Genomic DNA, 17,986 nt, shown 5'->3' with positions numbered 1-17,986 from the left:
GTTAAGCCCCCCTCAGCCAGGCCCACTTCTAGTGCACAAATGCTTACTCTGGCAGAAGATTTAATAACCTTAATTAGGCGCTCTCAATCTCACCCAGACAGGGCCTCGCAGCCCCCAGAGAAGAGACCTAGAGCAGAGCCCCCAGAGCCTGGGTCCTCTGATGATTCTGCGGATGATTCAGATATTACAGACCAGCCAGAGGCTCCTTTCTCCAATTATGAAGACTCAGATGCTGAAGAATCCATCCCAGCTGCTTCCCCACCAGAAGAATTCTCCTTTGGGGAAACCTTGCATGCCATGCGAGAACAATTCCAATGGCAGCAACAGGATTACTCAGATTCCAGAAAAGACTTAGGACTTTTCTGCACCTTCCACAACATAGGCCCTTAGCTATACCTCCTGTCCTATCTGTTGTGGACGATGCTTTAATGATGTCTGCACTGCACCAGATTCTTTACCTCCAGCCCCTGCCAAACCAGATAGATTTTACAGGGTACCAGACACCCATCATCACCTATACAAGGCCCCACTTGCAGACCCCGAAACTATATCCCAGGGGCCTAAGGCAGTAGCCTCGACCACAGCAAAAAATCCTATTCCTTCTGACAGGGAAGCCAGGTCTTTAGACAGATGGGGCAAAAAGGTTTACACCTCAGCTACTCTCTCAGCCAGAGCTTTAAACTGTCAGTTTCACATGATACAATACCAAGAGTTTATGCTTGCTCAGTTAACTAAAAAGCTATCCTCTGATGACTCTATAGATAAGAAATATGTATTAGAGATGGTAAATAACATACAACAGGTTAGTAACCATTCACTGAAAGGTGGCTATGATGCACTGGAGGCTTCATTTAGATCAGCCATGACTGGTACAGTGATAAGAAGACATGCATGGCTGAAGGAACAGGTCTTACCGGATCATGTTAAACCTAAGTTATTAGATGCTCCTATGGATAAGGCCAGTTTGTTTGGTACGCCTGCCCAGCAGGTAATGAAGAAAATGGAAGAAAAGGCAAAATCTGTCCAAACAGTAAAAGATTTCTTGCAGGTTCAGCCCCCAAGGTTTAGCAGGAACTGGCCTGCCAAAAACTGGTCCTTTCCTGACTCCACAAGATCCCAAAGGGGCAGAAATAGACGTTCCAGAGGCAGAAATCAATCCAGAGGGGGTGCCTACAGAGGACGACAGTGGCAAGGTAATAACAGAGGCACAGACACAGCCAGTACCACTACAACAGCACAACAACAGTGACTTGATTCTAACTCCGCCTATCAGGGAACAAATAGCAGCACCATTAGGCGGAAAATTAACCTTATTTTCAAAGAACTGGCACTATATCACAAAAGACAAGTGGATTTTGCAAACCATAGACCAAGGTTACCGGTTCCACTTCCACACTTTACCAGTCAAAAGAGGAATGCCAAACCTGCCTCCAAATCAAAAAACAGAAGCTCTACAACAGATAATGCAATTAACAAAGATGAGAGCTGTGGAAAGAGTTCCAAGAACAGAACAAGGCAAAGGATTTTACTCCAGACTATTCCTAGTTCCAAGAAAGGAAAAAAGTTGGAGACCTATTCTCGACCTGTCCACCTTAAATACATACATCATTGTCCCAAAATTCAAAATGCTGACTCTACAGCAGCTTCTTCCCATGCTGGGCAAGGAATGTTGGCTGGTAACTCTAGATCTCAAGGAGGCATACCTGCATGTCCCCATCCGACCAATTTGCAGAAGATACCTCAGATTTCTTGCAGGATCAGAGCACTATCAATTCTCAGCATTGCCCTTTGGCTTATCTACTGCGCCCAGAGTATTCACAAAATGCCTGGCATCAGTGATCGCCCACTGCAGACTACAGGGAATTCAAATTTATCCATACCTGGACGACTGTCTGCTACAAGGGGACAACCCAAGCAAGCTGACAACAGATTTACAAAGGGTCATTTACTTGCTACAAACTCTGGGATACACAGTCAATTTACAAAAGTCAAGGCTGATACCATCCCAAACAAGGACATTCTTGGGCGCGGAATTGGACACAGTAAAACAAATGGCATTCCTAACTACAGAAAAACAAAGAGAACTCCCTCTTTACTTCTTGGCACTAACAAGACGGAACAAGCTAACAGCAAGAAAAGTTCTGCAGGCCCTGGGCTTCATGGCATCATGCATAATCTTAGTTCCACATGCCAGGCTACATATGAGAAAACTACAGTGGTACCTAAAGAATTTATGGTCCCAACACAGGCACAGCCTAGAAGCAGAAATTCCACTAATACCATGCCTAAAACAGGAGTTCCTATGGTGGGCTCAAGCATGCCAGTCAAACCCAGGCCTACCCTTTCACAACTATCAAGCAAGCCAAACCATCACAACAGACGCCTCAGACCTAGGATGGGGGGCTCACATGCTGGGCAAATGCGTACAAGGATTATGGACGCAGGACCAGCTTCACCTGCACATCAACCTAAAAGAAATGCTGGCAGTAAAACTGGCAATCCAAAACTTCAGACCATTCCTTGAAGAAGGCCAATTGATGATAAGGACAGACAACACCACTGTCATGTGGTACATCAACAAACAGGGAGGCACTCATTCATACCCCCTGTGCAGAATGACCTTGGACCTTTGGAACCTGGCACTCAGCTACAACATCCAGTTACAGGCAATATTCGTACCAGGAAAGGAGAATACTCTAGCAGACATGTTAAGCAGAACCACCTCGGATGCTCACGAATGGATGCTACACCCGGACATCTTCAAGACCATCTCAAAGAAATGGGGAATGCCACAGATAGATCTATTCGCTTCCCTCTCAATCACCAGCTCAAAAATTCTGCACAAGGACATTCCACCCACTTGCATGGAAAGTGGACTCGCTCTCCTTCAGCTGGAAAGGTCTGACAGCATATGCATTCCCACCTCTTCCTTTGCTACACAAGGTATTACTAAAAATCAAGGAGGGGGCTCCAACGATAATCCTGATAGCTCCAAACTCGCCAACACAACACTGGTACCCATTGCTAAGAAGCATGTCTCGGGACAAGATGTGGTCAATACCCTGAGGCCTTTGATGTTAACTCAGAACAACTACAACATCATGCATCCAAACCTAAAAACGTTGCAACTGACTGCATGGAACATTACATAGCAACAACTAATCCAGAACTTTCCCAATGGGTGAAAGACATTATCCTTGAAGCCCGCAGACCTTCAACAAGAAGGAACTATGCAGGAAAATGGAAAAGATTTGTCATTTGGAGTGCTGAAAGAGGAAAGGATGTGTCAAATATAGATATGGCTAACATTCTGGAGTATTTGGCAGAACTTCTGCATACAGGCCTGTCCTACTCCTCCATCAAGATACATGCATCAGCTATTTCAGCAGAATACAGCTTTGATCCACCTGTCTTTTCACATCCTTTACTCAGGCAGTTCCTCAGAGGGATTAAGAATGTAAAACCCCCTAGGAAACCACCATTGCCAGCTTGGGATTTGAACTTTGTACTAGAAAAGCTGACACTCGCACCTTTTGAGCCAGCAGCAACAGCAGAGCTACAGCATCTATCGTGGAAAACTGCTTTCCTACTGGCAATAACCTCAGCAAGGAGGGTGTCTGAACTTCAGGCACTAATGGCAGTACAGCCCTTCCTAATCTTCCACCAAGATAGAGTGTCCATGAGGACTAATCCTACATTTATGCCTAAGGTGGTATCCAGAGTGTCTTTAAACCAGGCAATCCACCTACCTACCTTCTTCCCCAACCCTCAAAACAGAGGGGAAAGAATGCTGCATACCTTGGATGTACATAGACAGTTACGCTACTACCTGGACAGAACAAAAAGTAACAGGAAAAACTGACCAGCTTTTTGTAGCCTATGCAACAGGAAGAGAAGGAAAAGCTATTTCCAAACAGACAATCTCCAAATGGATAGGAAATTGCATACGATTCTGTTACTCCTTCCATGGAAAACCAATTCCACAGAACATAAGGCCTCATTCTACAAGGGCAACAGCCACTACCACAGCCTTCTTACGAGGAGTGGCAACCAAGGACATTATTGAGGCGGCTACTTGGACCTCCGTGCATACATTTGCCAAGCATTATAATTTACCTTTGTACTCCAGATCCCGAGCAGGGTTTGCCACTGCTGTACTGCAAGGGATCCTAACCACACCATAATCTATTTTTTCCTCCCGCCTTAGTTGGCTATGGTATTCTACCCAGTTGTTATGACTGCAGATGCATCCATGAAGGACATAGTACAGTTTTGTACCTACCATAAATGTAGATGTCCGAACTGGATAGCATCTGCAGTCAGGATTACCCTGCCTCCTTCAACTCTGTGCTATTCCTACGGTATTTACCCTCCTAATAGCTAGCTGGTGGGGGGAGTCTCTTATGGTGTATTTGTTTGTATATATGTACATACATGCTTATTTTCTGAGTTTGCCTTCTATCCTTTTGCAAACATTGGCATTTATCCAAAATTTAGCCTTCCAGGGAGGGCAACTGGCATCTGGGGCAAGAAACACTGAAGAAAATGGCGTCGGCTGATGCCTTTATACCCGAAGACCAGCAGAGATGACGTCGGGTGAAGTGCGACATCAGCCGGACCCGGACTTTGGAATCCGGCCGACTGAAGGGCTGCCTGACGACAGGACAACCCAGTTGTTATGACTGCAGATGCTATCCAGTTCGGACATCTACATTTATGGTAGGTACAAAACTGTACTTTTCCTTTTATTCCAGGGAAGAAAATGCCTGCAACTAATCAGGTTTTGCAATCAGTTATGCTAGCTTCACTAACTGGTTAAATTCCCTTTTTTTTTCACTGGATGTAGAAAAAGATTATGATTCAAAAACAGGGCCTTATTTTTAAATATTGATAAAATCATGGGCTTCCAATATCATTACTCAACTTAATCTGATTGTTTTTTTTTCCAAAACAAACATTTCATTTCGGTGAATGGTTTCATCAAGGTTGCCCTTTGTCACACACTTTTTCTTTAGCGTCATCAGTCCTACCCTCATACTAATACAGACTCCCAAATTGTCTCATTTCAGTCAACAGACACTGTATAAAGTTCTTTGGTTAGGCAAATGGCTTAGTACTAATTTTTGTTTGAGTAATTCTTTAAAGTCAAATCTTTGTATTTTTAAAAAAGTTAAAGACCCAGAGGTATAAGAAGTTGCTGTTTATTGTTAATATGGTTGTAAGTTAATTTCAAATTACATATGTTTGTAAATTAAAATTTATAGGTTGAATTTATTCTCTTGACCAAGTTTATTTGGCAGAAGAATAAATGACAAATATTTGTAACAGTTGTATGTCAAATACAGCCTCTAATCAGCAACATGTTAACCTATAATCTGATGGAGGGATAAACTTGTTCATGTTAAACATTTAACCCCCACCTGGTTGTTCTTTTTACAGAAGATGAGCATAAGTTCAGCATGTAAGCTTGATAGCCGAGAATTAAAAAAAAAACAAGTATTACACAAGACAATATGTTCCCCCCAAATCTATCACAAGCTTTCCTATCCTTTATGGAAGACTAGGGAGTAGTTCTAATCATTTAGATAAGAAAGGCTGAACAGAAACAAGTTAAAAAAAGTAACATTTAACAACAACAAAAAAGGAGTAGACAAGTAGTGACTTTCCTTCCCACTTAACACTTTGAGAGGGTCAGCCAAAGGCACTGTAAATTGACAGTGTGTGTGTGTGTGTGTGTGTGTGTGTGTGTGTGTGTGTGTGTGTGTGTGCGTGTGTGTGCGTGTGCGTGTGTGCGTGTGTGTGTGTGAAAGAACCACTGCTGCAGGGTTGGTCACCCTGTGGTGTAAACTTTGGCCCTAGATGATTATCACTGCTGAACTGACAACTCAATGCCATGTGCAAAAATAGGAAAAAGGGGTGATGGATGAATGTACATTTTACATAAGATAAGAACCAAAAAATCTGTGTAACAGCAAGGCAGGTACACAGCAGTAAAAGCTACAAAAAACAGTATCTCTCTCTTTCAGCTTTTCCCAGTTAGGGGTCGCCACAGTGCATCACCTTGTCCGCTCATGATTGGCAGTGGAGTTTTGGATAAAGTTATTTATTGAACGTAAGCACTTTTGCAATGAACAGCATTGCTTCATCAGACAAAAAACAGCACTGAATCCTCATGTATACAATCAAGTTAAAAGCAATAAAAGCAATTATCCAGTCATACTTGAGAAAACCCCCTCCAAAACACGCCCTTGTTAAAAATTTCCTGCTCTCTTAAAAATGAAAACAACAGCACTCAGTGATGTTCTTCGTGTTTCACTGTTGCAGTCATCACACTTGGGTTATCTGCCTGCAAGTAGCCCTCAGTCAGCCTGAATACCAGAGTCCGGGATTTCTGTGTCAGATGCTGTCGCTTCTTCCATGACGTCAGGTTGTCAGGGGTGTAAAACATGCAGCCGACGCCATTACATCAGCTTTTCTTGCCGAGCGGTGCCCGAAGCAGAAGCAGTTTGCAAGTGCCGTCCAGCCGCCACCTGAAATTTTTGTTCAAGTTTCAGACCTGAAGTCTTCTAAAACTTAAGTACCCTGTTGGGGATCCTTTTTTCTTGCTCTAACCGGTCAGAAAAAAATAATAATTGTCTTTCCTGTGGAAAGCAAATACCTCACAGAGATTTTCATTCTTACTGCGTCACTTGTTTAAGCCCAGACCATGGTGTTCCTCGCTGTCGGTTTTGTGCCTTGTTCAATGCCCGAACTATTCGTCTTAGGGCTATTTTTGTCACTAAATTCTTTTGCTGTCGTTCTCCGTATTCCAAAATGGCTTTGATAAGCCATCCAACTACTGATCTTCTGAAAAAACATAAGGATAAAGACAGAGACAGATCACATAGGTTCACAACTGCCGACGACACTTCCGCTAAGCTAGTCACCAGTCCACCGGAGGTGCTTTCGCAGCCCCTGATACCCACTTCTACAGATTTTCAGGCCTCTACTGAGACCCATTCGGAGTCCGATATGCCGCGAGATGGTTCTTCGACTATGGAACCTGCAGATGTCTCTACCTTGGATGGGTCTGGAGCTGCTGTGCAGGCACCAGCTTCTGAGGGTGTATTCAGGCCTTCCGATGTTCATATTAAACCGACTACTTTGTTTCAAATCAAAAATACCAAATTTCTGAGGCTCAGAGTTCGCACTATGCCTAGGAAACCGATGACCAAAGCACATTCTCAGGGCCCCCATGCCACAGAAACAAATGCTTAGAATGGCTGAAGACCTTATTACTTTGATTAGGGGAAGCCAGCCTTCCCCCTCTAAAAGACCTAGAACTGATTTTCCTTCTGATTCTTCAGATCAGGAGTCTGATGACTCTGACCTTTCTGATTACAGGACATACTTTTATCTACCTTTGAGGATTCTGATGCAGAGGATTCCATTCCCTCTGCTTCCCCACCAGAGGATTTTTCATTTGGTGAAACCCTGCATACCCTTAGAGAGAATTTCTGCTGGGAGTGTCAGGACTACCCACAGTCCAAAAAGAGACACAGGGAATTTTTAAACTTGCCTCAGCACAGGCCTCTAGCTATCCCTCTTGTTCTGGAAATTGCAGATGATGTCTTTATGGAATCCAGCCTTACCCCTGATACTTTGCCTCCAGCTGTCAGGAAATCTGACAGGTACTACAGAGTACCTGACTCCCACAAATTCCTCTATAAGAATCCTGCTGTGGCTGCAGAGACCATTTCCGAAGGACCTAAAGGCATTAAGGCTACTACAGCCAAAAACCCTACCCCTTCGGACAGGGATTCTAGGGCTTTAGACAGATGGGGTAAGAAGGTATACACATCTGCTACGCTTGTCATCAGGGCTTTAAATTGCCAGTTTTGTATGTTAAAGTATCAGCAACATATTACGGAGCTAATTAAACAGAAAATGGTGTTAATTCCTGATTGTGCAGAACATAAAGATTTACAAGAGTTAATGCATTCTGCTAACCAAGTTGGAAAACATACTTTGCAATGTGGTTTTGATGCCTTAGAAGCATCTTGTAGGGCTGCTGTCACTGGATCTGTTCTTAGAAGGGATGCTTGGCTTAAGGAACAAATCTTGCCAGACCATGTCAAAGCAAAATGACTAGATGCTCCATTAAACCAAGAACGTCTGTTTGGCACTAAAGCAGAAGTCCTCAAAAAGATGGATGAAAAAGCTAAATCTATGCAAACCATTAAAGATTTCCTACAGGTACAACCACCTAGATTCAGTAGGCATTGGTCTTCTAAAAACTGGTCCTTTCCAGTCCCTCCCAGACCTTCTCAGTCCAAACCCAGTGGCAGCAGACCACCAAGACTTCAGTCTCGGGATATGCACCGATCTAAACAATGGAGTGCTCCCACCTCAAAAACAGGGAGTAGTAAGCCACCATCCTATGTTAAAATTTCACAATGACTTATCCTTAATTCTGCAAGATAGTGGCACAGAAGGTGCCAAACCAAGCACAAAAAACAGGATAATCCAGTAAAATTCAAACAAATTTAATTAAGCGCTTTTCGTTATAACCAATGTTATAACTTCTTCAGATCAAAGTAAATATAACCATCCACATTTAAATACATTATTTAAAACCACCATGTGACAGAAATACACCAACCAACTAGTTGTGCATTCAATAGCAATTCCCAATTAAAGCAACAATGTATGTACATTTTAAAAGATTATATAGTAACATAATACTCAAACTGTTGTATATATTCTAAACATCATTGTTAATAAATATAAAAACATCAGTTTGAATTTTACTGGATTATCCTGTTTTTTTGTGCTTGGTTTGGTGTCTTATGTGCCGCTGTCTTGCAGTTTTTATGTTTGTTTGTTTTACTTAGTTTATCCTTAATTCTCCTAAGCTTCTCCCAAGTACTTGCACCCTTAGGAGGTAAACTAGCCCTGCATGCAAAAAAATGGGAGTGCATTACCCAGGACAGATGGGTCTTGAACATTGTAACCCAGGGATACAGATTCTACTTCCACTCACTGCCAACCCCAAGCGGATGGCCAGACCTCCCCCCAAACCAGTGGGCAGACCCCAATAGCAAGTACGTTCTCGTCTCAATATCAAGGCTATTCAACCTGTCCCAGCAGAGCAAAGGGGACAAGGATTTTACTCCAGACTGTTTCTGGTACCCAGAAAAGAAAACTCTTGGCACCCTGTCCTGGATCTGTCTATTCTCAACACCTTCCTGGTGGTTCCAAGATTCAAAATGCTTACTTTCAAACAACTGCTTCCTATGCTAGCCAAGGACCCCTGGCTAGCCACCCAAGACTTAAAAGAAGCCTATCTGCACATCCCCATACAGAATCTTGCAGGAAATATCTACGTTTCAGAGCAGGCTCTATGCAGTTATCTGCACTTCCCTTTGGCTTATGTACTGCACCCAGGATATTCACAAAGTGCCTAGCTCCAGCCATTGCATATTGCAGCAGAGAAAGATTCAAATTTACCCATACGTGGACGATTGCCTGATTCAGGCAGACAGTCAGGAATTGCTACTCCAGCACCTGACATTTGTAAAGAGACATCTGACTTCACTGGGGTATGCCATCAACGAAAAGAAACCACATCAGGTATCCAGCCAAAAGATTGTATTCCTAGGAGCAAGCTTGAATACAGCTTCCCAGATGGCATTCCTCACTCAAGAAAAACAAATGTATTTGACAAACTACTTCAATCTACTGGCCAGCCAAACCCAGCTATCTGCAAGAAAAATACTACAAGCCCTAGGGTTCATGGCCTCTTGCATTCTACTAATTCCATATGCAAGACTGCATATGAGGAAACTTCAATGGTACTTAAAAAGTCTCTGGTGTCAACATTCTCAGGACCTGGAAACAATGATTCTTATCATTCCTTGTCTAAGGACAGAGTTCTTTTGGTGGGCAGAGGCCTGCTACCACAACAAGGGACTCCCTTTCACTCAATCCCCTGCCGCCCAAACCCTAACAACAGATGCATCAGACTATGCATGAGAGGCTAACATGGCAGGACAATGCATTCAAGACAAATGGAGCCCAAAGGAAATACACCTACATATCAATCAAAAAGAAATGTTAGCTGTACAGAATGCTCTGACAGCCTTCAAATACCTTATTCTTCCAGGGCAACTATTGATAAAGACAGACAACACCACATTGATGTGGTACATAAACAAGCAGGGGGGAACCCATTCCTACCCACTCTGCAGGTTAGCCATGGCTCTGTGGAACACACCTGCAAGCTCAATTCCTGCCAGGCAAACTAAATTCACTGGCAGACGACTTAAGCAGAAATCAAATGGACCCACACGAGTGGAAACTGGAACCCAAATCATTCAAGCTTCTGATCCACAGGTGGGGGGGCACCAGAGGTGGACCTCTTTGCTTCCCAACAGAACTATCAACTGAGCAAATATTGCACCAGAACTCCCCACAGCCAAGCATGAAAGTGGATGCCCTGTCCTTTACATGGGAAAACCTCTCAATCTATGCCTTTCCCCCTCTGCCCCTCCTCTTGAAGGTTCTACTAAAGATCAAACAGGACAAGCCAAGGACAAGCCTGATTGCAGCAGACTGGCCATGCCAGCACTGGTACCCATGTTTGTGCAGTCTGACAGTAGGACCACCATGGCACCTGCCTCAAACTCCTGTCCTGCTGTCCCAGCAGGAGGACCAGATTTTGCATCCTAAGCTGCAAACCCTGAACCTAGCAGCCTGGTTCATCCCCTGAACACATCACCAGCAACCCTCAGTAAACAGGTGCTGGATCTCATCCTTGAGGCAAGGAGGCCTAGTACTAGAAAATCCTGTTCAAAAAAGTGGAAAAGATACTGTTCTTGGAGCCAGTCTCAGGGAATGGACACAACTGTGCCCAGCTTACCTCGTATACTAAATTACTTAACAGAAATGCTCCACAAAGGCCTTTCCATCTCTTCAGTTATGATTCATGCCTCTGCCATCTCAGCTCACTATAATACTGAGCCATCCCTCTTCTCTCATCCTCTGGTCAAACAGTTCCTGAAAATTTAAGACCCCCCAGGAGAGCTCCCACTCCAGCCTGGGACCTTAACTTTGTATTGGAGAAGCTCACGCTTCCACCCTTTGAACCTGCTGCTTCAGCAGAGTTAAAATTCCTCTTCTGGAAAACAACTTTACTTCTAGCCATCACTTCAGCAAGAAGAGTGTCTGAATTGCAGGCCCTTATGGCCATGGAAGCCTTCATTATCTTCCATGCAGACAGGGTTTCCCTCAGAACTAACCCATCATTTATGCCCAAGGTGGTATCTAGTGTGACTTTAAACCAATCCATTCATTTGCCAACCTTTTTCCCTAATCCTCAGAATAAAGGGGAAAGGATCCTACACTCCCTGGAAGTGCACAGCCAGCTTAGATTTTGTCTGGGCATGACTAAATCCTTCAGAAAATCTGTCCAGCTGCTAGTCAGCTTTGTTACGGGGCAGAGGGCAGGGCCATTTCAAAGCAAACCATTTCCAAATAGATAGCACACTGCATCCATTTCTGCTACAAACACCATGGGAAACCTACCCCACAGGGGATCAGAACACATTCCACTAGGGCTACATCAACCTCTACAGCATTCCTCTGTGGAGTCCCTATCAGGGAAATCCTGGAAGCTGCAACCTGGTGCTCTGCACACACCTTCACCAAGCATTACCACTTACCTATCTTTTCTAAATCTAGAGCTGGATTTGCCACAGCAGTCTTACAGGGCGTGCTGTCCAGACCTAATGCTTCTTGACTGCCTCCCTCCTTCCTCAGCTTTGGGAATCAACCAAAGTGTGATGACTGCAACAGTTAAACACGAAGAACATAGTACAGTTGTGTACACTTACCATAAATGTAGATGTTCGAGTGTATTCACTGTTGCAGTCCTGGCTACCCTCCCTCCAGCCCCATGACTTCTCTGTACTTCTACCTATCCTTTTTGTTTGGCCATATCTTATAACATTGGTATTTACTTTGTACTGGGGGTGTTCCACACAATGTAATTGCTTCCTATTTTGGGAGCTACTGACATCTTGGGCAAGAAAAACTGATATAATGGCATCGGCTACATGTTTTATACACCTGACGACCTGATGTCATGGAAGAAGCGACAGCATCCGACACAGAAATCCCAAGACTCTGGTATTCAGGCCGACTGAGGGCTACCTGCAGGCAGATAACCCACGTGTGATGACTGCAACAGTGAATACACTCGAACATCTACATTTATGAAAAGTGTACACAACTGTACTTTATGTTGCATTGCAGGGCATATCATTTCAACTTCCTAGATTTCAAAACAGGTCTCATGGGGGCAGAATCATTTAATCCATGCCCCTGATGTGCCCCAAGTCTCAATATCCACTGTAACTCGACACTTTCTATCCTGTTAATAAAATCCCCCATTCTATCATTCTCAACCAGAGCATGCAGAACTTGGTTGGGAGAGTGGCTTAATGGTTAAGGTGCTTGCCTTACAAACATAAGGTACAGGGTTTGAATCTCACAGGGGATAACTGGCTAGGCTTAAAATGGCTCGCAAAGGCAGTTAGCCTAGTACTAACCTATGAACATGGTCAACTCCTGCTTGCAAGGTATGCTTCGCCAAAGCACTGTACTCAAGACCTTTCCTAGTGCAATAAGTGTGATCCCTAATGTGTTCCCTTAGACAGCAATTAGTTTTACCTGCATAGAATTTAAAACAGACATGACATTCTCATATTGCAGTCAGCTGCTGCCCTCAGCTGCCACAAAAAAACAGCCCCTGGATGCTTAAAGAATCAGGACTCATCAATGGAATCACAACAGGCACACTAATTACAATTCCTAGTGCCTGTTAACCCCTTAGTGTCCACGGTAGACACTCTAGAGTAACATAATTGTTGCTTCAGTGTTCTCTTATTCTTATACACAAATCTGGGTCGTAAACCAACCAACCCAGCTGCCTTTTCATCCATACATAAGATGTGCCAGTTACTGCGTATCACTTCCCTTACTTTGTTCTCATCCCTGGTGAATGACAGAATGACTGGGATCTCATTACTATGCCTTGACCTGTCCATCCTAGTCCTTGTTTCACTAGAAAAGTACCATGAAGTGATCCACTGAGAGAATTATTTCTTGGCTGTAGAGGTAGTGAGAGATGTTTCTGGTGGTTTTTCCACCAGGATGCACAGGAAGGACTGTTACCGCCCAGCGTATTTGCACACTTGTAGCATGCATCCCCAACACATTTTCACTAATGTAATCAAGAGGCAAGCAATTAGGGTTTCATGTTTATCCTGTGCGGAACAAGACTTTATTAATGGCCTGGAAAATTTGAAGCATGAGTTTATGGGGAAGGGGGTACACCCATATGGAGGTAGATCATGCCTATCAGAAGATCCTTCAGGAGAGGGAAGGTAGAGAAAGGCCGTATTTTTCTAGTGACATAAGAATTAGGATGGACAGGTCGAGGCATAGTAATGAGATCGTAGTCATTCTGTCATACACCAGGGATGTGAATAAAGTAAAGGATGTAATATGCAGTAATTGGGACATCTTGTGTGTGGATGAAAATGCAGCTGGGTTGGCTGGTTTACAACCCAGATCTGTGTACAAGAATAAGAGAACATTGTGGCAACAACTATTTACCCTAGGGTGCATACCGTGGGCACTGAGGGTTAACAGGCACTAGGAAATGTAATCTGTGTGCCTTTTGTGATTTCATTGATGAGTCTCAGTTCTTTAGACATCCAGGGACTGTTTTTTGTGGCAGCTGAAAGCAGCAGCTGACTGCAATACTAAGAATGTCATATGCGTCGCACACTGTAAGGTCTGTTTTAAATTCTATGTAGGTAAAACTAATTGCTGTCTGAGGGAACACATTAGGGATCACACTTACTGCACTAGGAAAGGTATTGACTACAGTGCTTTGGCGAAGCATACCTTGCAAGCAGGAGCTGACCATGTTTTTCTTTTTCAAGTTCTGCATGCTTTGGTTGAGAGTGATAGAATGGGGGATTTTATTAACAGGACAGAAAGTGTCGAGTTACAGTGGATACTGAGACTTGGGGCACATCAGGGGTATAGATTAAATGATTCTGTGGGTCCCTATCAGCATCTCGAATGCTGCCAATATCAAATTTGATATTGTTGCATCGAGAATGCCGAAAGGGCAGAACGTCAGATGGGTAAATGGAAATCTTCGTAAGGGGAGATTTCCGTTTACCTCAATGTAGTGCGGTGTCAGAGTTGGTATATTTAAGTAATGGGGGTTGTGGGGGGCACAGCCCCTGCACACACTTCGCTTTTTTGGGGGTATTTTTATCGGTCTTTCGAAAATGTAATAGATCGATAATTTCAGTTCGACATTTAGTGATTCAACCTATTACATTTTCGAAATGCTGATATAGACCCGATTCTGCCCCCATGAGACATGTTTTGAAATCTAGGCACCTTCATTTTTAAATGAGCAGGAAATTTTTAACAAGGGAGTGTTTTGGGGGAAGTTTTGTCAAGTATGATTAAATAATTGCTTTTATTGCTTTTTAACTTGATTGTATATATGAGGATTCACTGCTGTGCTTTTTCTCTGATGAAGCAATGCTGTTCATTGCGAAAGTGCTCATGTTCAATAAATAACTTTATACTGTTTTTTGGAGCTTTTACTGCTGTGTGCCTGCCTTGCTGTTTCACAGATTTTTTTGTTTTTTTTTGTCTTTTCTAAAAGTTTTCCTTAGACTTTGTCACTAGTTGGGGACAGTTTTGCTTATTTTACATAAGATGTTAATTGTACTGAATTCTAATTAAATAGAAAAGGTTAGTGTGAAATTAAATTAGCACTGTTGAATAATTTTATACATGACATTACTTTCAATAGTTCATTGACTGCTTATTATTGAGTCACAAGTATATGCAAAGTGTCTTACGTTTAGATGAGATTGATTGTACTGCACAGTGTTCTTAGTTGCTCAGACTTTGGTTCATAAAAATATATTGTTTTCTTTTAATATAATGATTTTACAGTTTTACACATTTTCTATATTTTCTGATGACAAACTTAATGTAAAAAAGCTAATAGAGATAATTTGTCTTTTCAGGATTGGGTAACTGCCACAGATATTCGTGTGACCCTGAACAGACTGAATACTTTTGGGGATGAAGTGTTTAATGACCCTAAAGTGTTAAAGTCCTACTACTATGCCATCTCAGATTTTGCAGTTGGAGGAAGGTGAGTTAGTCATTATTTACAAAATTTTAAGCTGTCAGTCTAATGCTGTCAATTTTCATTCTATCCTCAACTACTGGGTTTAGATCTGATCCGACTCTGCCATTAATTTAGCTCATGACCACCAGAAAGCTCTCGAGCTCTTCCCTTACCCATAATGCACCAACCCCTAACATACCTCAGATCTCATTTGCCGCTTTTGCGAATAAGACTTGGTCGCCTACAGCTCTCGAGCAAATTTTCAAAAAGATGCATTTTTCAACTTTAACTTCTTAAATATTTTTTATATAACTTCCCCTTTTCTTGTTACACTAGGTATAATCTCCTTTATCACTGCTGGTACTTATTCTCTTTTTTCATAATTCTACACATTTTAATGTATTCTTAATACCATTGTATTTTTTTTCTTTCCTTTACTATTAAAACAAAAGAGTGTGATTGTCTCCCCTCTTTTTATATTTCTACATATTCAGGATGACAGGAAAAAAGCCCTTCAGGGTCCAGAAAGTGTTAAAGTATGGGCACAAGTTGCCTTTATCAGACATGCATTCTTTACGTGTTTATTGTTTGGGCTCGAATCACCTTAAAGTTGAATACAGTATATGACAAAACTTTAATCTAGGGGCCATTGCTGACCGTAAGAATAAAGTTATGTTGAAAAGATTACTTCCCACACCTTTCTCTGAAGCTATTTGTGGAGCTCAAACCTCCAAGTCTGAATCTAGGGAGACTTTCATCAAATTTCCTAAACCTTCAGAATCATCGACTCCATCTTTGGAGATGCCTAAGAAAAAGCAGAAATCAGATCCGAAGACTTCCTCTAGTGTTTCAGTGCTGGATTCAACAACAACTTCTTCGGCTCCAAGCATTTTGGATACAACACCCTTGCCTAGGACTAGGTATGCTCCTACTGCTGATCCAGTACCTTCCAGAGTTCCTTTTCACTTTTGGAACTCCAACATTCTAAGTCCCCATCCTTGGCATCCTCTCGATCTTTTAGAAGTCTAACCAAAGCTGATGTGGGCAGGATGATGAGGAGATTTCTCTTGGTGCAGCGATAGGAGTTCTCCCGGCTCCTACCCCTTTGGTTCAGGAAGCCCGTCCTTCTATCACTCCACCTCTGATCGACCGATCACTTCAGAGCCCCAGGATCTGAGCCTTCCGGGTCTGTCTGCTTCAGATCCGAAGGCATTTTTATCTGAAGATCCAAAGCTGCTTCTAAGTGCACTAGCTCCAATGTCTTTGGAGCCAGATGACTCTCAGAGCCAAAGCTCCCCTGTCATGTCCAAGGAGTTTTTGGAGCCATCTTGAAGCCTTGTCACTGGACAGCTCAGCTCTGACTTCCACTTCAGGTAGATTGCCTTTGGGGCAGAGGGAACCAATGGGCCAGAAGACAGACCTCTCAGCCCTGTTGTCTTCCTTCTCCCAGGAACATTCTGCCTTTGAGGTAGTGAAGAGAGTATTCTGTGCTCTGGCAGAATGGACGGATCCTCTCCTTTTGGGTATTACTTCTGGATCCCAGATGTCTCTTCGCCTTGAGCCACGTTATTCTATACCACAAGGACAGCTAGCTCAAAGTCTCCAGACCACCCAGTAGGGTTTTAGTCTCTTCCGATACTTCACTAGAGCATCCCACTGAGGAAGTCCCTACGAAGAGGAAGTGTAAGAGGGGAGGTACTTGGACTCCTCTCAGGAGTCAGTCAACGAGGATACTGATTTTGATGAAGGGGAGGGGTTGCCAAGATCACCTCCTGAAGATGTCTCATTGAGAGATATTCTTGAGATCCTTAAGCAGAGAGGTGTTTGGTTCTTCGATAATACTTCCCCAGAGGAGTCAGTATTTCTGAAAGCCTTTGGAGCGTGCCCATTTACCTCCTGGGTTACTCTGCCCACCATTGAGCTCATTGACTTTATCTCTAGGTGGGCGTTGAATGAGCCTGACTCAGTTGAGCCAGTCCCCAAGAGACCTGATCAGATTCTGGCTCCACCTGTAGGTAGTGAGTTCTGGAGTAAGGGGTTGCCAGTAGATGCTATGGTCTTGGCGGCAGCCACCAGGAAGGAACTTGCTGAGCAGAGTTCCTCTAACCATCCCCCTAACCAGGAGTCTAGGACATTGAACAGATTTGGGAAGAGTGTGTATGCTTCAGTGACTGTTGCCCTTAGGTCGCTGAGCTACTTGGTACACTTTACAAGACTACAAAGGGACTTGATCAGGGAACTTTCAAAATCCTTTCCAGGGACCACTACTGCTGAGGCTCAATTTTTTGTGGCCTCTCAGTTGGCTACCCTTCAATCTATTTCAAATTCTTCCATGAGGCTTATCTTGCAAGCAGCTGAAGATGCCTCAAGGATGGCAGGTTCAGACATTTCCATCAGGAGACATGCATGGATGCACTTGTGTGATTTTGTGGAGCCTTTCAAGTTATTGTTCATTAGTGCATCCTTTGACAGCAGTTCATTGTTTGGCCCAAAAGTGAAGAACACACTCTCCAGATGTAAAAAAGATGGAAAGACCCTCTCTGCAATGGGTGTACTTTTTGAACCCCTCAAAGATCCTTTTCTAAGAATCAGTGAGGTAGTCAGAAAATTTGGTTCAAGAAGACTTGGGGTCCTTTCCAAGATTCACGTGGAGATAGTTCCACCAGGGACAGAGGGGGGGGGGACTCAAATGGCCGACAACTCCCACATGGTAGAGGAGGCCCACAGAACCAAGAGTCCAGGGATTCTTTCTCCAATAGACCCTATCGGCAT

General features: G+C 43.3%; 1 protein-coding gene across 1 annotated transcript in view; it reads left to right on the top strand.

Moving 5' to 3' along the window:
- LAMC1 (laminin subunit gamma 1) overlaps window positions 1–17,986 on the top strand; it is a gene marked incomplete in the record, with an annotated part of 2,174,645 nt that overhangs the window by 803,586 nt on the left and 1,353,073 nt on the right. Inside the window, 1 exon segment of the mRNA XM_044085382.1 lies at window positions 15,108–15,238. Coding sequence (XP_043941317.1) covers window positions 15,108–15,238 — 131 coding nt within the window.

Source organism: Protopterus annectens, chromosome 10.part0 (genome assembly GCF_019279795.1).
Source record: "Protopterus annectens isolate FY-2018-M chromosome 10.part0, PAN1.0, whole genome shotgun sequence".
NCBI lineage: Eukaryota > Metazoa > Chordata > Ceratodontiformes > Protopteridae > Protopterus > Protopterus annectens.
This window is presented reverse-complemented; position numbering and strand designations above follow the sequence as displayed.